Raw genomic sequence first — 19993 nt, 5'->3', positions numbered from 1 at the left:
ATACTTGGGATATACATGTTTTCATCTGAGCTACAACAAAAATATTTTCTCCTAATCTTTACTGGTCAGTGAAGACTTTTGTGTTTACAAAACCAGAAGCAATTTGTTGACTTTTGTTGTTTACTCAATGATGACTTGATCAGCTGACCAGGCAGAAAACAACCTCCAAGCTTTAGCTACATCAGGAGAGGGTATGAAACTAAAGACCACCTGCAGAATTTACCCCCATGAGATGTTTGTTTATCTACAGTCACATAATGTGTGTGGTTAAGTACATATGTACAGTATTAGAAAAGGTGTTGGACAGTTGTGGGACGGCACCACGGGGTCCTCCACAGCTGCACTAGTGCTTTGTTTGCAACAGTATTTGAGCAACGTCATTATTTCTGAAAACTTTTATTTTCTGCATATAAAATATTGTTTTCCTAATTTCTGGTTTACAAACAAAAGTCGTGTTGCAGGGCCTTCTTTCTTTGCCACTGGAAATCTAAACATAAAATGCTTTCGAGGAACTAAACAAAAGGATTATTTGTGCACAAAAAAAACATAAACTGAAAAAGAAAAATTATATTTCTTTTACAATCCAAAATGTAGATTCTTAACTTTTTATCTTTTTTATGCATCTTAAAATATAAAAACGTTCAAGACAATAACATAAAGATGTATTTTATTTACAACTCCTAAACGTAAAATAATTTCCAGCAGTGCCTAACACAGTACAGAGATGATCTGAGTAGAGGAACCTTCTGATTTATTAATTTCAGTGTTAAATGCAGCTGTGCTACGACACAAACATCTAGCCAAAGGAAAAACACAAACTTGTGAAGGTATAGCTGAATAAAGCTGAAGCAAATCATTGTACCTGTATTAATGAAGATCCTGATGCATGCTCAATAATCCAGGTAGAAAAAAAATTAAGTCAGGTCCTTTGGATGTTTTTTGTTTTGTTTGTTTATTTTGAACATCCAGAGGACCTGACTTAACTTTGTTAGGTATTATTGAAGAAATACAACCTAATATTTCTAACTGTATCATTATTATATTTTCCCATATTTAAAAATTATATAACGTCCCACATCAAAGATACCCTGACTGGTGAAACAAAGGTTTTAAAATGCCTGATTAAGACAGTCGAGCTGAAATCAACCAACTACCTTCAGCTTGTGTGAAGTCCTTGACCCACCGATCATTTCAGGACTGCATTTTGCAGCCACAAACGAACATTACAGCAGTTCAGTCATTTGGTACTACCAGACACACTAACAATTGTTTTGTGCTTCAGAGGGAACACACGTTTACTCGGACAAGAAAGACGCACTTCAAGCTGTAAAGACCATGAAGGGCGCTCGCTTCAAAGCTTTTAGTAACCGTGAAGATGCAGAGAAGTTTGCCAAGGGACTCTGCGAATATTTCCCCTCTCCCAGCAAGTCCACACCCTGTGCTTCTATCAAACCTGGACTGGTCATGGGTAAAGGTAAGATTTTGTGGGTTCAAGTTCAATATTCAATATGTTTTATTGGTTTTAATCACATCTTTTCCTTTAAGATCATGTGCATGCATTGAACTTAATGTGATAATTGTGAAAATGTTTTGTGAATAAATGTATAAAAAATACAAATCGGATCAATTTTGTTCGCTTTAGTAAAACAAACATCTGGTAGTACAGGACAGTGACCTGCATCCCCTTATTGTTCCTCACAGCTGAAAACATGGAAGTTGACACCATTAACAGGGAGCGGGCCAACAGTTTTAAGAGCCCACGCAGTCAAGACTTAACAGCAAAACTAAGGAAAGCTGTGGAGAAGGGTGATGAGCAGGCCTTCTACGAGCTCGTCTGGAGCAACCCACGTTACCTTATTGGCTCAGGGGATAATCCCACTGTTGTTCAGGTAAGAACTATTAATATTTTGCTACTAGCTTAGTCTGTATATTCACTTTTTCTTAGTTAATTTTCTAAACTACAGGCGAAGGTGGGAGGAAATATGAGCTAAGTGTTTTCAGTGATTTTGGTCGTTTTTTTTTTAATTTTTGTTTGATGCTTTACAAGGTAGGCTCATATCCTCTTCAGAAGTTACTCCCATATAGCATTTCTTAAAATATATATATTCAAAGATAGTTTTTTGGTTCAGTCAGGCTCAGACTTTGGCTGGATTTATTTAACAAGGTTCTGACACAACTCCTGAGCTTGTTCTTGTTAAAATAAGAATCCTCACTCCATTTGTAAATCCTGAGCTCTCCAGAAAATGTTTCCATTTTCCACTGAACTATTTTTGCATCACCATTTCATTTTAGAAATGGTATTTGTTGGGCTTTGTGCACCGATAGTTCTCATTTTATCAGTTCTAATAACTTTTTTGTAGTGTTGCACCTGTTGGAGTATGTTTCCTATTCCCAATAGGCTGCCTTGACCTCTTTAGGAGGAAATGGTCTTTGTTGAGCACATTATCACAAAAGTCTGATTGGTAGCACGCTGTGCTCATTTTCCCTTAATGAAGTATTTCCTGCTTTACACATGAACTCTGGATCTACCATTGACTTGATAGCTGCCCATTCAACCAGGATCAAAGTCAAAGGTTCATTATTTGTCAAATGCACCACATGTGGTACATCTGGTGGAATGAAATTGTGTACACAGGGTCCCAGTTACATCAAAAACAAAAGTATAAATTGTAAAGAAAAACAGTAATAATATCTAAGATATGAACTAAGAAAAAGGTTAACTAAGAATACACTAAGCAACACTAGTACAAAACGATACGCCCAACATCATCAGCACAAACATACATACCATTTTATTTATAAAGCACTTAAAACAGCGACAAGGCCAACCAAAGTGCTGTACAGACAGAACAACAGGTAACACACAAAGCAAAATACAAAATGAAGTAAATCAGAAATATAGACATAAAAACGATGCAGATAATGACGACAAACCAGTGTAGAGCATACAGGATCAAAACAGATCATCTGGTGTTGAAAGCTACCGAATAGTAGTGAGTTTTTAAACGGGACTTGAAAACCGAGAGGGAGGGGCCTGTCTGACAAGCAGAGGTAACTCGTTCCAGAGTCTTGGTCCTGCTACAGAGAAGGCCCTGTCACCTCTGCGCTTTAGACGAGTTCCTGGAACTGTGAGGAGAAACTGGTCCGCTGACCTCAGGGAACGCGGTGGGACATACAGTTGTAGCAGATCAGAGAGATAAGGGGGGGGGGGGGGGGGTGCGAAACTGTTCAGTGATTTGTAGACATACATGAGTATTTTTAACTGGATTCAAAAGTGAACCGGTAACCAGTGCAGTGAGGCCAAAACTGGTGTAATGTGCTCTCGTTTGTCTGTACTGGTTAAAAATCGGGCTGCTGCATTCTGGACAAGTTGTAGTCGTGCAATGGAGGTCTGACTGATACCAAACAGGAGTGAATTGCAGTAATCAAGCCTAGATGTAATGAATGCACGTATTACTGTCTCCAGGTTATTTTTGGACAATATGGGCTTCAGTTTAGACAGCTGCCTCAGTTGGAAGAAACATGATTTAACGATCATGTTTACATGACTGTTAAGTTTCAGGGAAGGATCCATTATCACACCGAGATTAGTGACTCTTTGTTTTTCTGACAGGATTAGAGTGGAAAGGTCGATGCAGTGGTTTGTGATTGTGTCGTTGGGAGGGAACAACATGACTTCAGACTTCTTTTCATTGAAACTTAAGAAATTTAAAGCCATCCAGTCCCTGATGTCAGCCAGGCAGTCGAGCAGAGGTTGAATAGAGCATGTGCCATTGTGTCTTAGGGGGAAGTAAATTTGACAGTCATCGGCGTAGAAGTGGAAGGGCATGTTTTGTTTCCGGAAAATAGCACCAAGTGGCAGCAGGTATAAAGAGAATAGGAGGGGACCCAGGATGGACCCCTGCGGAACCCCCCATTTAAGCTCTGCTGCTGTGGAACTAAAATCCTTGATGGAGACACAAAAGGATCTGTCAGTGAGGTAAGATCTAAATCAATTGAGGGTTGACCCTGTGATGCCCACCCACTGCTCTAACCTAGCAATGAGGATCTCATGGTCGATGGTGTCAAAGGCGGCTGTGAGGTCCAATAGGACAAGCAGCACAGAATCACCGGTATCAGTGGTTAAGAAAATGTCATTAAAGACCTTCAGCAGGGCAGTTTCAGTGCTATGGAGAGGTTTAAAGCCAGATTGGAATAGCTCTAAGATGGCGTGATCCTCCAGGAAGCACTTAAACTGGGACTCTACTATTTTCTCCAGTATTTTAGAAACAAATGGGAGTGACAGGTCGGAAGTTGGATACGACTGAGGGGTCAAGGTTTGTTTTTTTTTTCAGGACAGGCTGGACAGCAGCATGTTTAAAGGATTTTGGCACCACGCCAGTGGATAAACTACTGTTTACTATAGCCAGAATGGACGGACCTAGAGTAGGAATCACCTCCTTTAGTAATCAATGGGGGACCACATCAAAGGGGGAACCAGAAGATTTCAAGCTGCACATGACCTGCTGTAGAGAAGATAGAGAGATGGGTTCAAAATGGTCAAATAGAGCTACAGATTGAAGTGGGATGGATGGGTCATGAGTTGGAGGGGAAATGAGAGCCCTGGTGGTCGCAATTTTTTCCAAAAACAAATGTAAGAAGTTGTCGCACAGCTCAGTTGAGGCTTCCAGAGGTGATGGTTCAGTGAGGTGGAGAACAGAGTTTAGGGTGGAGAAGAGGACATGTGGGTTGTGAGAGTTTGAGGTAATTATATCAGAGAAATATTTGGATTTAGCAGCTTTCATTGCTTTCTGATAACGGCGCCAACTCTCTTTAAGTATTTGAAAAGAGACCTGCAGCCTGTCTTTCCTCCATTTGCGCTCCGCCCTCCTACATTGCTGCCTAACGGCCTTGGTGACGTCACTCAGCCAAGGTTCTGCTCTGAGTTTTTATTTTTTGGTTTTAACAGGCGCAATATGATCCAGAGTCTTTAAGCAGACATAGTTGAACTGGGATGTCAGCTCCTCAGTGGTGGTGAGAAACACCGGGGGCTGAATTATCATTTCAGAGTTATAAACATCTGTGAAACATGCGGCAGTGAGATGGTTAATGGTCTGGCTGCAACGTGCAGGAATGCACGGCTTAGGAGTTAGATGGGGGAGGGTGAACTCAAACCGGACTGGCATGTGATCTGAAAAAAGCATTATCACCAATTTCAAGATTACTAACAGTCACATCCCATGTTAAAAAACCGTCCAGTGTATGTCCACGCTCTTGGGTGGGACTGTTTACATGCTGAGTTAAGGCTCCAGTATACTGCCGCGTACGTCCGTTCATGCGTACGTACGCGTGTACTGTATGCAGAGGGTTCAGACATGATGCTCCAGCGTACACCCCGAGCAGCTGCAGAGCAGCTTCACAGACAAGGGGCGTTCACCTTCGGGACAAATTGAGGTCGCCAATTGGTCATTTGCTGACACGCCCACTGGATTGATTGACAGATCGGAAAAAAGGAAAAAAGTGAGCGCTGGCAGCCTCAGCCACAGCGGTGTTCTGTGTTTATATGTTGTTCATAAAAAGATCTAAAAAAAAAAAAAAAACAGAGAGTGCTGGCTCTACAGCCCACACATCAGACCAGCCCACCAGGAAATCTCCAGACCCTCCCGCAACCACGCTGGACCTGAGTTTAATTCGCTTGTGACAAATTCCTCCATTTTTTGTCATGGCATTAACGGAGGAGGAAGAGATCACTGCCTCTTGGCAAAAAAACAAAAGAAAAGGCCAGATCAGAGATGAAGAAGGGGAATTTAATACATTGGTGTCGCATACAAAACAGTCCGTCGCTGGGCATTTATTGTGCGACACCGCGTATGCGATCGTAAAAATTTGAGCTTTGCACGGACATGCCCTGGGGGGTACGCTGGTACCTCTGCGTACATACGTGCGTACCTCTGCGTATGGATGTACGCGGCGGTATACTGGGGGCTTTCGATTAAACAAATCCAATAAATCTAAAAAGTCCTTAAAGAAGGGCTTCTCCTGACAGCACATGTGCAAATTAAAGTCCCCAAAAATGAAAACATGATTATATTTTGTTGTGATTTCAGCCAAGAAGTCAGAAAACTCATTTATGAAATCCTTAGATCGAGGTGGGCAGTAGACGAATGCACTTAATGTCGGAGGCGAATGGCCGAGTTCAAAGACGCTCAGCTCAAAGCTGGCGCGGGAAACTGGGATGGGCAGTTGTTTAAAGTCAAAAGTTGATTTGAATATTGTTAATAATCCACCACCGCACCGGCCTGATGGCCGCGGGGCATTAAAATACAGACAGTTCTGTGGCAATAATTCCATCAAGGTGCTGGACTCACCCGGAGACATCCAAGTCTCTGTGATGCAGAAAAAGTTCAACTCGTGCTCCAGAAAGTAGTCCCTAAGGATAAAAGTTTTGTTGGTAACAGATCTTGCGTTGACCAAATGCATCCGGATACTGTCCAAAGTGGAGCCAGCAGCAGTGAAGTTTGCGCGCATCAGTGGCCTCAGGTTTTCAATAACAGCCCCTCCAGGTCGGTCCGAGCTGCCCACCGGCTGACAACTCCCATTGTTTACCCTGTCCGGGTACGCGGGAAGCTGGCGATGGAAACCATGACCACCAGCTGAAGAGGATGATGCAGCGCGCAGGGCTTTAAGCTTTACGAGCCACCCAGCACGTTTTCCCCGGCGTCTGAAGCGATGTCTCCGGGCAGTGAGGTGAGGAGCACAACAGAGATAAGCTAGCACATCTGCCAGCAGGGGTGGGGGTGAGGTGGGGGGGTGTTTCCAGAGGTACAGCAGAAAAATGAAGATCCAGAAGCTGTTGTCGGTCATACATCAGCAGTGAGTTTATGTCACAGATAAAAAAAAAAACGAACAAAACAAAAATTATCCGAACACCATCTGCAGAGGTGGATTGCAAGCCATGTACACGGGCGCCATCTTACCGTAAGTTCACGAGAACATGAGTCTGTGTGAGCAGATGAGTACGAATGAACACAGCAACATGAAATAAATCAGCAGCATGAGATCAACAACATGGATAATCAGCAGCACATATCAACAAACAAGTGGCATTACAGTGATTTTTTTTTTCACAGTGATTATTCTGGTTAGAGATTCATGAGTTTACCAGCTTCATGGTAGAAGCTGTTCCTCAGTCTAGTGGTTCTACACTTAATGCTCCTCAACCTCCTTCCTGTGGGGAGCGGGGCAAAAAGTGTATGTGCTGGGTGTGTGGGGTCCTTCATGATGCAGGTGGCTCTCTTCCTGCATCTGGAGATGTAGATGTCTGTGATTGTGGGGAGACTGACTCCAACAGACTTGTGTGCAGCCTTCACCACTCTCTGCAAAGCTATTCTTCACCACTCTCTGCAAAGCTATTCTTCACCACTCTCTGCAAAGCTTTTCTTCACCACTCTCTGCAAAGCTTTTCTTTATGCAGCTGTGCAGCCTCCATGCCACATGTTGATGCTGGAGCACAGGATGCTCTCCACTGCACACATGTAGAAGGAGGTGAGGACTGAGCTTCCCAGACCAGCTCGCCTCAGCCGTCTGAGGAAGTAGAGTCTCCTATGAGCTTTCTTGATCAGGCTGGTGGTGTTGTTGCTCCAGCTGAGGTTGTCATTCAGGTGCACACCCAAGTACTTGTAGCTGGAGACCACTTCCACCACAGATCCTCTTACGTTCGGGGGCGTGGGGTAGGTGTGTTTGTTCCTTCTGAAGTCCACGACCAGCTCCTTCATCTTCTTCACATTGATGTGAAGGTTATTCTTCCTGCACCAGCTCTCCAGGTGTTCCACCTCCTGCCTGTGACTGGATTCATCGTTGTGTGATGCATCCCACCACCGCTGTATATCGTCAGCAGACTTTACAATGATAGCCTGGATGGGTAGGTGCACAGTCATACGTGAGCAGAGTGAGTGTCTTACTAACTAACCCTAACCCTCTGTCTTCCACTACTGCTTGTAAACTTCACACTTACACAGTCAGGGCGTCTGGTCCGCACATCCTTAAAAAGGCTTAAATTCATGTATCTAAAATTAAGGACGAGTTGTGCTGTCTGGTTAGGGTTGAGCCCAGGTGTGAGCACAGTGTTGCCAGGCATACAGTAACTGTATTTGTTTTATAATTTTGCCCTCTGCACAATGTACGATTAATAATTTCAATAATCCCATAATGTTCAATAATTTGACCGCTTCGATGCATGACTGAATCAATGAACAAACGCGCGCCTGGAGGCAGAGGTGGTGGATTGCGAAACACTCGCAGTGTTGCCAGTTTAGTGTTTTTGTTGCTATATTGTGCGTTTTTAGTCCCCTCTAGTGATTACATTTCCAATAATCGACTGGATACAAGTCTAGCACTTCTTCTGGTGTTGAGACTTTTGGAGACTCGTTCTGTCCAATGAGCAGCGGGTGCTGACATGGGCTCCTCCCCACATCCCAAAACCCTGACAGTCATCCAACTACAGGGAGAGAATTATTCAGGACGCACAATGCTGCTGACTGATCCATGGTGGGATGCAAATGTGTTTTTATTTCTAAAATAAATCGCTGCACTAAAACAACTGTCTCTATTTTGGGGTAGGAACGTAGACCAACCGGTAAACAGAGAGCTTTGCCTTACAGCTCAGCTCCCTCTTCACCACAACAGACTGCAGTACTGCAGACGCTGCACCAATCTGTCAGTCTCATGATCCATTCTTCCCTCACTCATAAACAAAACCTCAAGATACTTGAACTCTCCACTTGATGCAGAACCTCACCCTCGACCCGAAGAGAGCAATCCACCCTTTTCCGGTTGAGGATCATGGCTTCAGATTTGGAGGTGCTGATTCTCATCCCATCCGCTTCACACTCTGCTGCGAACTGCTCCAATGAGAGCTGAAGATCACGGCACGATGACGCCAACAGGACCACATCATCTGCAAAGAGCAGAGATGGAATCCCTCCACCCACTGACTGCACTGAGAAATTCTGTTCATAAAAGTTATGAACAGAATCAGCGACAACAGGCAGCCCTGGTGGAGTTAACTCCCGTCCTGAAGGGTTCGACTTACTACCGGCAATGTGAACCAAACACTTGCACCGCTTGTATAGGGATCGAACAGCCCTTAGCAATGGATCCCCATTCCCATACTTACGGAGCACTCGCCACAGTGTACCCCGAGGAAGAGTCAAAAGTCTTCTGCAAGTCCACAAAACACATGTAGACTGGATGGGCAAACTCCCATGACTCCTGGAGGACCATATTGAGGGTAAAGAGCTGGTCCAGTGTTCCACGGCCAAGACAGAACCCACATTGTTTCTCCTGGATCTGAGGTTCGACCAACGATCAGACTCGCTTCTCCAGTACCCCTGAACAGACCTTACCAGGGAGGCTAAGGAGAGTGAAGCCCTGTAATTGGAGCACACCCTCCGGTCCTCCTTTTTGAGGCAGATACATGGCTTTATAATGATGAAAATCACTGCAGTTTTGTCCTCGGGTTAGTAATGGAGCCATATTGTCTGCACCTTTTTAAACACGTACCTGCATAAACAAACCTCATCAACACTATCGGGTTTCATCTGGTCCAGAACATGCAACTCTTCAAGAGGACAGGAGTTTAATTTATGGTCACAGTTTTACGGAAAGGCTGAAAATTGAAAGTGGAGTGCAAAATAAATGTTTATTTTGCTCCAAAAAGGGGAATTTAGAGTTCAATGTTTGTAGCTGCATATTGTAATATTTTATCATTGTAAATTCAATCATTTAGTCATTCATTTAAATTTTTAAAAGTAACTTATTAAATAAAATTGTTCATGTTTTTGTTAATGAAGCAGTTCTGACATCATATAGTATTGTACATATATATTTTTTTGTGTGTGTGTAACTCAAAAAACCCAAACAAGGCCCAATTATAATGAAGTACATTATCAAGTGGTTTAAAATAATAAATTTAATCCACCTTAAGATGAGCTCTGAATTTTTGGCAATGTGACAATCTATGAGCTTGTTAAAGTAGTAAAGCATCCATAGTTTCACAAACTCTGCAAAGTCTCTTCTATAAATAGAGAAACTTGACCTGACCTGGGACCTTGACATTTGTTGCTACATAAACATTTTTTCCATTGTCAGGGCCAACCTTCCAGCTACTGCCTGTTCTGAGCCTTTATTTGACCCCAGAGATTTTATTCTGAATGTTAGCTACTTGAAAAATTATCTGAATGTTAATATATAATGTCCACCTAGTAATTTTTATCGTTATATCAAAACTAGTTTTTGCTTCTTAAGCCATAGTCACTAAAAAATGAATTTAGCTGAGGGTGGTAGAGCCTAAACTTCAGCCTGTAAAGTTATGGTCAAATACGGCAAATAAATAAATCCAGGAGATTATGAAGGATTATTTTCTGATCTATACATGTGGTGTTTATTTTGTTTTTTCAGGAGGGTTGCCGGTACAATGTCATGCACGTGGCAGCCAAAGAGAACCAGGCAGGGATTGCCCAGCTGCTACTGGACACTTTGGAAAACCCAGAGTTTATGCGCCTCATGTACCCAGACGACCAGGAAGTCATGCTGCAAAAACGAATCCGCTACATTGTAGATCTTTACCTCAACACTCCAGATAAAGCTGTCAGTTCTTGTCCAGTGAACAGATATGATTTTATTCAGATGTAGTTAGTTGGCTGTAATCACATCATTTCTTGCCTTTTTTTCTGCTTTAGGGTTTTGAAACACCACTCCACTTTGCCTGTAAGTTTGGATGTCCAGATGTGGTCAATGTCCTGTGCTCGCATCCCGACATCGATAAGAACTGTAAGAACAAGGACAGCGTGAAGCCTTGTGATGTAAGTTCTACTTTAAGTGCTTTATCAACTTGGCAACATTCCTTACAACTTACATTACCTGGAAGTATTTTGACACGGAAGGTATCCAGGAATATAGAACTGTCGAGTAATTCAGAAACCCACAGTAAACCTGAACCAGAATTTATTTTCTAGCTGTGACCTTAAAATCTTTTGGCCACTATCACTCACTCAACAGTGTGGGCTAATTTTAAATTGTTTGCTCGGTTGATCTGACAGCAGCTGCACGTCTGAACTTTGAATTACCGTATGTATCTGCTTCTTTCCACAGCTTATTTGTAGCAGGAAAAATAAAACCCAGGAAGTGAAACAAAGGATAAGCGACTACTTGGAGGGTAAGGATGCACACTAAATGCTACTGTCCCTGTGCGTTTGTATTCCTTGAAACGTGTTCAGTTGCCATACAGTGGTTTCCCTACCCCTGGTGAATACTCCTGAATTATATATTTTTGGTCTTAAAAAGGTGGAAATAATGTTTACACATTGCATGTCTGACAAACGGCGATTAGATTGGGTTGGGGGAGTGGTGGCGCAGAGGTTAGAGAGGTGGGCCTGTGATCCGAAGATCGCCGGTTCACGCCCCGGCCCCGACAACATCAAAATTGTGGGTGGGGTAGGTGAAACACCCACACTTGCCCCCACCCTCATTCACCCCACTCTGGGCCCATGAGCAAGGCCCTTAACCCCCACCATGTGCTCCCTAAACAGGTCTCTCTTGAAAATGAGTTCTCGTGGCTCAATGAGACTAACCTGGATAAATAAAGGGTAAATGAAAAAAAAAAAAAAAAAAAGATGGATGAGCTGCATCCTGTGTGGTGTAGAGTGGGTCCTCACTGTTCAGCCACTGTGACCCTTTTTAACAGTAATGACACGTGATGGGAATAGTTTATATTTTTTGTGGAGGAAGTTTCCTGGCTGAAGGATGAGGTGATGATGTGAACCAATATTTGATCATATATATCTGACGATTCACTGTTTGAAACAGTGCAGAAACTATTTACTCACAGTGGCTAAACAAAACATGTCTAAAACTGCCAGCTGATTGTATAAAGTTTAACGTTAATAACACTTGTTGAAACTTACGTTGACGTCGGAAAAAATCTTTTTCTAAAGCCTCAAATACTGTTAAGAAACAACATCAGCTCTCACTTTTAAAGGAAGACTATTTCATATTTTTACCAAATACCTTTTTACACAGACTGGACTTTATTTTATGGTTCTGAAAGTGAATGTACATTTTGTTTTATTTCTCTAATTTTAATATTGAGAGGTTGATGAAGCAAGGCTTTTTTATTCTTCTATCAAAATGAAGGTTATATTAGATTTTTTTATGCACAGTCCAAAGGAGCAATTTGGAAAAAAACTTGTCATAAAAACAAGTGAACACCTTTTTAAATGACAAAATTTACTAAGGGAAAATTTAAATGATTATTTCTTCTTTCAAATGGGGGGAGCGTCATGAAAGGTTGGAGAACTGCTGCCATAAATCTGTACAATAAGTACTCAAAGGGAGCTAAAGGGACAGAGTGATACATCTTGCAACTGCTTTTATACTTTTGATTTGTCATCTAGTTTGAAGAGGCCTTTTAATGATTTGACATTTGAGGTGATTTTATCTAAATCAAATTTACAAATATAGCACATTTAAAACCAAGCAAAGTGCTGCACAACATATTAAAACTGAAACAACATCACAAAATGTCAAAAGACCTAAAACTACACACAAGATGATGTCAAACACAAGAGTGACCACAAAATAATTAAATCAATTAAAAGTTTAAGACAAAAAATACATTTAAACAACAAAAAACTTTTGCTTTATAAGATACAAAAAATATGTACAGTCATGCTGTTAAAGGCCAGAGAGTACGAGCGTGTTTAAGAAGAAAATGTAAACCTGTCTGTGTCAGAATTCACTAAGATTAAAAAATAAATAAATAAATCTGATCAATCGTAGAGTTTTTGTTAGAAGGTACCGTATTTTCCACCGTACACGTCGCACTGCCCTATAAGTCGCATCAGTCCAAATATGTCTAATAAAGTGGAAAAATTCATAAATACGTTGCATCTTTTACGCCTCACCGCTGAAGCGTCGTGTTTGTCGCTGACAACCTGGAAACGTGGACCGGTGTTGTGCCACAAATCGATTGGCTGCCAAATGGCAGCCGCGGGAGCGTGCACGGGAGGACTTTAACAAGAATTTAACAAGATTAACACTTAAAAACAATTATTTGTTTGCTCGAAATTATAGCAAAGGTGTGTATGAGTCTATCCATCCATCCATCCATCCATTATCTTTACCCGCTTATTCCATTTTGGGTCACAGGGGTCGCCGTTGCCCATGTCCAGCAATCACTGTGCGAGGGGCGGGGTACAACCTGGACGGGTCACAAGTCCATCACAGGGACACATAGAGACAAACGAGACAAACAACCATTCACTTTTCTCACTCACACCTAGGTACAATTTAGAGTTACCAATCAGCCTAACATGCATGTTTTTGGTCTGTGGGAGGAAACCGGAGTACCCGGAGAAAACCCACACATGCACGGAGAGAACATGCAAACTCCACCCACAAAGGCCCCTGGACCGGGGTTTGAACCAAGGACCTGCTCGCTGAGAGGCAGCAGCTCTACCAGTTGCGCCACCATGCTGCCGTGTCTGAGTCTAACTTTTGCTTAATAAATGCACTTTGACGGTCAAATCAGCTGTAATTCAAAAGCTGATACGCAGAAACATGAACGCACAGCGGGTGACTCGCTGTGCATTTCTTTATAATTTAACAATATAAGCACCTAAAACAGTTATTTGTTAACTCGACGTTGTAGCAAAGGTGTGTCTCAGTTGAACTTTTACTTAATAAATGAATACATTTGAAATAATTTACTAAATAAATGTCGTTGGGGCGGCGTGGAATGAATGAAAACGGTCATGTCTCAGCCAAAAATATGTTTATACATTTGGGAAAAATCCATAAATACATTGCTTCAGCCCTTAAGTCGCAGGGCATGCAAATTATGCAAAAATCTACGATTTATAGGGTGAAAAATATGGTAGTCTTGTCTGATTTTAGACCGTTAGCATGATGTTAGCATTTGGCATAAAGAACTACACAGTGAACAAATAAGCTTAGTTTTTTGGGCAGAATCCGACCTTTCCGAATGCACCAGTCGCAAGTAAAACAGGTTTTTTTTTTTTTTGAGGGGCGGGGGTGAATTTTGAACCCGTATAATGTCCATAAAACTTGTCCAACATTTTGTTTGTTTTGTTCCACAGATCGCTGCTATATCCCTTTGCTGAGGGCAACAGACAACACCTCTCAGCCCATCATTGGTGCTTCATGGTCACCTGAGTCCTCAGAGAGTCTGTCACTGATCCGTCAGCACACAAGGAGCCCCATGGATCCTTTAATGGCCGTCACGGCCTTTGCTGGCCCGCTGAGCCCTTCTAAAGCAAGTTCACTTCCTGGTTGCTTGCATATGTTTGTATTTGTAAAATCAAAACCAGATGCTGATCATCACAAATTGTCTTTGAAAACAGGCAGATGATTTTCGTCGGTCGTGGAAGACGCCCCCTAGAGAACGGGCCGAGCTATTCCACCACCTTCTGAAGTCGGACCCTGACAGAGGGGCAGAGAGAGTGGGAAGGTACATCAAAAACCAAAGTCTTCTCTTTAAATGTACATGTTGTGTTCCTTGAAGGTGGTTTCACTTGGCCTACTACTATTCAATTCAATTCAGTTTATTTAAATAGTGCCAGGTCACAACAGAAGTCATCTCAGGAACTGAACAGAAACATTCATATATAAATGACGATGATTGATGACTTGTTCTTGTTCTTCAGAGATTTAGCTCACAAGATGGGCCTGCCCTGGGCTGAATATTGGGTCTTCCTGGATTGTTTTGTGGATCTGTCATCAGCTGAGGGGCTCTGTAAACTGGAGGAGTACCTGAGTAAGAAGGATTTCAGCCCAAGGACTCATGAGGGGGCTGGACAGAATGAGACCAGTAACAGGTTTAAAACTCCCTCTCCAGGTATAAAAATATAAAGAATTGTTTGATCTTTCCTGAATGAATGCGTTGGAACTCTAAACATTCTCATAATCTAAGATTTAACTTGTTACAAATGATTAATAGATAAAGACATTTGAATTACACATTACTCATATCTACTTCAGGAGTCCATTTTCATCATTTCTGATTCCAGGGAAGCCTAAAAAATTCTGCAACTCCATTTCTGTGGGTGCCTTCCTGGATGAGAGTGATGATATCAGCCTCGAGGAGATAAAGAACCGGCAAAACGCAGCGCTCAGCTGCATCACGTCCTCGGCTTCATCTAAAGATGTCCTGAAGGGAGCTGTAGGTGGCCGCGAGTTCACGCTTCTCCACCGCGGGGCGGACCTGATCGAGACGGCCGCCGAGCAGGACCTTTTGTGCTGCTGCAGCGATGGCCTCCTGTCACCCGGTGTCGTCTGTAAAAACAGGGCATGCTCCTCCTCTAGAGACAGGACTCACAATGGAGACAAGGTGCCCCCATACACCTCCCCGTCTTCTGGACTGCTGTCGCCCATCACCAATCTCATGGTGGAGTTTGAGCGCATGTCGCTGCAGGAGCCAATGGACAGTCCCACGAGCTACAGGGAGAGGAGGTGCAGCGGTGGGCGTCGGCACAAGGACAACTGGAGCTCCTCCTCAGCCACAGACCTGAGCTCTGGACTCACCCGCCTGTCTCTTGGTCAGAATAGTGAGGATGTGGATCGAGCAGGCAGAAGAACAGATGGAGGAGGTTCAGAGGAGAGGAGCAGCAGCTCGGAGGAGTACTTTGAAGCAGAAGAGGGTCTGGAGGCGCTGGATAGGACTAGAGGGACAGTTTCAGGGGTGCGCAATTTCTGTGCAAGGTCCAGGTCATGGGACCATGGAGGCAGGGACCTGAGCAGCTCAGGATCCTCAGGGTCCTCTTACAAATCCTTCGATAACTCCCACGAGTTCTTACCCAGGACTCCCCCGCATTTTAAAAGAGGGCTTTTCATTGAGGGGTGAGTCACCAGTTCCTTCACACATCATGTTGACGGTCTAGATGTGACAACATTTACAGCAGCGTAGAGAAATGGTCATCTGCACATCTTTGGAGTTTTGTTATTGGCTCCTCAAGCACAATTTAACACCATGTTGAGTTTTACTGGCGGCTGTGATGACGAGTAGGAGCTCCCCTGCATTTTGATAATGCAGATAATAAATCTTGCGTGTTTTGCAGGGACTCTCCAACCAAACTGGACAGAGAGGTGTTGTCAGCGATCGAGTGCACAGATGTGGACCCCCTGAAGTATCCTAGCATTCACAAATGGAAGAGCACAATGAAGTCATACGCTCCATCAGACATGCAAAGGTTAGTGTGTTTCCGCTACATGGCTCGCTCATGTCTGTTCACACTAGTTAGTGTTTACACTTGTCACGGGGGTTACGTTCCATATACCACCACGATAGGTGAAAATCTGCCAAGTAGAAACGCAATATTTATTTTAATATTTACATGCACTGCCTGGCCAAAAAAAAAGAGATTAAGAGATGTTATAGATACTGAGGCTGTAGGCAGGAAGGATCTCTTGTCCATCCCACAGTGGATCCTAAGAAACTGGCTGCAGATGCCGTCCACCCAGACTCGGCTGGCCTCTCGGTTCGAGAAGAGGTTCTCTGCAGACCAAAAGTGGTGTGAAGCTCAAGCTCAAGTGAAGCTCAATCATCCAGGAGGGACTCGGAGTAGAGCCGCTGCTTCTTCACATGGAGAGGAGCCAGTTGAGGTGGCTCGGGCATCTGGTTAAGATGCCTCCTGGACGCCTCCCTGGTGAGGTGTTGCAGACACGTCCCACTGGGAGGAGACCCAGAGGAAGACCCAGGACACACTGGAGGGACCATGTTTCTCAGCTGGCCTGGGAACACCTTGGGATTCCCCTGGAGGAGCTGGACCAAGTGGCTGGGGAGAGGGAAGTCTGGGCCTCCCTACTTAGGCTGCTACCCCCACGACCCGACCCCAGATAAGCTGAAGAAAATGGATGGATGTGATGTGTCTTTGACATGGTTGTTTAAGAAATGAGAAGCAACTCATTGCACCAGTTGAGGTTAAATAACTTGTTGCAGCTGAAAGATAATCACCCATGCAGTAATTATCCAATAGGAGACTCGTACCTATTTGCTTAGTTAAATCCAGGTGGAAACTTTTTTTTTTTTTGGCCAGGCAGTGTATTTTAAGGCTTTATAAAGTCTTCCCACACTCTTGCAATGTTCTTAACAATGTTCTAAACTTTTAAACACATGTCATTTTAACAACATACCTATATGTACTGTACTGCATTTTATATGTGTACTCACCAGTGAAGATACAACTTGAATAGAGTTCAGCTTCAGGATTGAGACTGTCCTGCCAGTTCTTTGAGTTTAATAGATTGTTACTTCTGACTCTTCGTTGCAAAACTATTTTCACCACATCAGTTTCTCCGCTCGTGTTTGCTCCCTCCATTGCTGTTCTTTGAATTTCAGCAAAAAGCAGTGGCCAGAAGTACTGTTGGCTTCTGGGTAGTGTAGTTCTTTAGACTGGCGTTACAGTGTAGGCTTATTGAAAAACAACTACAAAATGGCAGTGCCTGTCCGAAGTATTTATTTTTGTTGTTGTTTTGTTTTTTGTCCTACTGGTTGGTTTCCGCTCCCATTAACTTTTTACCTTGTACTGTCCCAATCACGTGAGTGATATTAAAGTTGACCACCGTGTGTCGTATAGTCTTGCATTGAAAACCCGTGAAAGAGTGAGTCCTTGAAAGTCGAACCGCGAAGTACTGAGGGACTACTGTATTCATAAATATTTCCTGAACCTTTGGTAAATATTGTCTGAAATGCAAAAAGCAGTTAAAAAGACCAAATTAAAGAAATGGTACTTTATGATAATTCCTTAACCAAGAATCATAAAAACCGTAATGAATAAACGTGAATGGCTAATGAAGAGACTTTGCTCTGAACTCACTACAGTGAAACGTTTCTTGTTAATGAATTTTTAACAGGTCAGATGAATTTAGCTCGTCTTTATCTAGGATGTTGATCGGCTTTCTCCCATTAACTGCTGGCTCAGCGTTCTACATTTTGTTTGGATTCAAATGATTTCTAAACCATGAACCTCTATTTTGTTGCATATCCCAAGTGTTTTTATTTTTAGTCTTGTTCCATCGTCCTCTTTTTCTTGAGATTCAGATTAACAACTAATGTCCTGAAACTTTCCAGGACTTTGCAGGTATCAAAGTCTCATTCACACGCGAAACATTTTTTTTTTCCAATAACCTTCTGAAAAATCAAAACTATAGATTGTAAACATGTTTTTCTTCAACAAGAGTTCTGCTTCTTTTCTTAAAGCGTCATCAAACACACCATTGTTGTTCAAAGTTCTCCTGATTATGAAGCCAGAGGTGTTTGGTTCTTTTCCAGCCTCACGCTGTGACCCACTGTGGCACTGGAGTGATGGTCAGCCACTGCTCAGAAAGGTCCAGAGCTCTGGAGTTGAGGCACAGTGTTTTCCAATTAGACAAACTTTAGGTCTTATTCCCCATGTGCATATCTGCAATTAATGTGACTAACACACTCTGCTGTTAAAATGAAACGCGTTCTGCCATGCACCAGATCCTTTCTGAAGTTTGACAGTAGAGCTGAGTTTAGAGGGTCACAAACTTCTTCCACTTCCACATCTTATTAAAAATGACCAAGTATAAAACTTCAGTCGTCGTTTGCTTTTAGAACCTGTGATACATTTGTTTTGCAGAAATGGTGTCAGTTCTATAAGTTTGTCACAAAAAAGGCTAAGTTTAAAGCTTCAAGTGATAATTTAGATATGAAGTGGATTTTGGTGGACAAGAAAAAGGTTAACAAATAAATGAAGAGTATTATCTTACCTGTTGTAGACACCTCTGAACATCTGACTGGACTGATGAGTTAAGAGCTTGTCAGAACAAGACCAAAGTGGATTGATAACTTAAAACTACTCTTTTTCAAAACCTTTGTAGTTCACTTGAGCCTCTTTTTACGAACCTGTATATTCTCATGGGCACATGGTTATTTACATCCAGATCTGTGGTTACTTGTAAGCAACGCTTGTAGCAGGAATATTTTTCTGTTTCTGGTAGAATTTAATGGCAAAATGAAGGTGGTGTTAAAATTTATAAAATCCTGTTTGTGTGAACATTAAACATTTTTGCCACTGGGGTTTTATCAAGACGTAAGAATCCACTTTAGTCTTACTGTTAGCTCGTCAAACCCCTCACAGTTACATTTTAATTTATTTATTCATTCATTCATTTAAAAGAAACAAAACAAATTCATCAACAAAAAACAATGAATGAAATGGGTGCAGAAATAAGAAAATTATTATATCTGCCCCTTATTAGTATTGGTCTATATATATAGATATAGATATATATATAATAAACAAAAACAATTTAGGATTGAACAATCTCCAAAGTGAAAACACAAACATCAGGCATCCTTCACATGGTATCATACTTTCCTAACAATTTTAAGTTAATCATCTTTTAAAACATATAAATTGTTTTAGAAATGTTTATGGTGATATCAAGACAATTCCACCATCGTATGACAACGCAGCTCCTTCAGACTCGTTCTAAATGGAGGTTTTACAAACATTTACATTCCCTTAAGTACGGCTGGGCCATACCAAATCATTAACAATAATACCGGTAAAAAAAACTTGCCGGGCAAATCGATATCATGATATGCTAATTTCATGACATCAAACGTCAAGCACTCCGTTAACAGAACTGAGCGCGTCGAACGACCACAACAAACTGTGCACCCCCCCCACCCCCCCCAAGTTATAGCTCATTTAAAGGCAACATATTTTTTGTTGAATGTTACGTTTATGCTCAACAGATCTTAAGCTTCATTTTATTTAGTTATTTTGGGAAACTTCACCTGCACTTTAGTTTTTGTGGTGGATTTATTGATCTATATTTTGTGCACTTTTTCAATCTAAATAAAAGAAGGATCATTTTTATACTTTGAGACTGAATACTTTACTAAATAAAGTAATTTCAGTAAAATTAACTTGTTTTTATATATATATATATATATATATATATATAT

At 42.1% G+C, this 19993-nt stretch overlaps 1 protein-coding gene across 1 annotated transcript in view; it reads left to right on the top strand.

The window, feature by feature from the left end:
* Nucleotides 1-19993, top strand: part of ankle2 (ankyrin repeat and LEM domain containing 2) — a 23607-nt gene that overhangs the window by 2500 nt on the left and 1114 nt on the right. The window contains exons 3-12 of the mRNA XM_037681246.1: nucleotides 1283-1474; nucleotides 1702-1889; nucleotides 10438-10626; nucleotides 10719-10841; nucleotides 11131-11194; nucleotides 14136-14311; nucleotides 14400-14506; nucleotides 14703-14893; nucleotides 15066-15894; nucleotides 16113-16244. Of these exons, the coding sequence (XP_037537174.1) occupies nucleotides 1283-1474; nucleotides 1702-1889; nucleotides 10438-10626; nucleotides 10719-10841; nucleotides 11131-11194; nucleotides 14136-14311; nucleotides 14400-14506; nucleotides 14703-14893; nucleotides 15066-15894; nucleotides 16113-16244 (2191 nt within the window). The remainder of the gene's footprint in view (nucleotides 1-1282; nucleotides 1475-1701; nucleotides 1890-10437; nucleotides 10627-10718; nucleotides 10842-11130; nucleotides 11195-14135; nucleotides 14312-14399; nucleotides 14507-14702; nucleotides 14894-15065; nucleotides 15895-16112; nucleotides 16245-19993) is intronic.

Source organism: Nematolebias whitei, chromosome 8 (genome assembly GCF_014905685.2).
Source record: "Nematolebias whitei isolate Nwh7 chromosome 8, NemWhi1, whole genome shotgun sequence".
NCBI lineage: Eukaryota > Metazoa > Chordata > Actinopteri > Cyprinodontiformes > Rivulidae > Nematolebias > Nematolebias whitei.
This window is presented reverse-complemented; position numbering and strand designations above follow the sequence as displayed.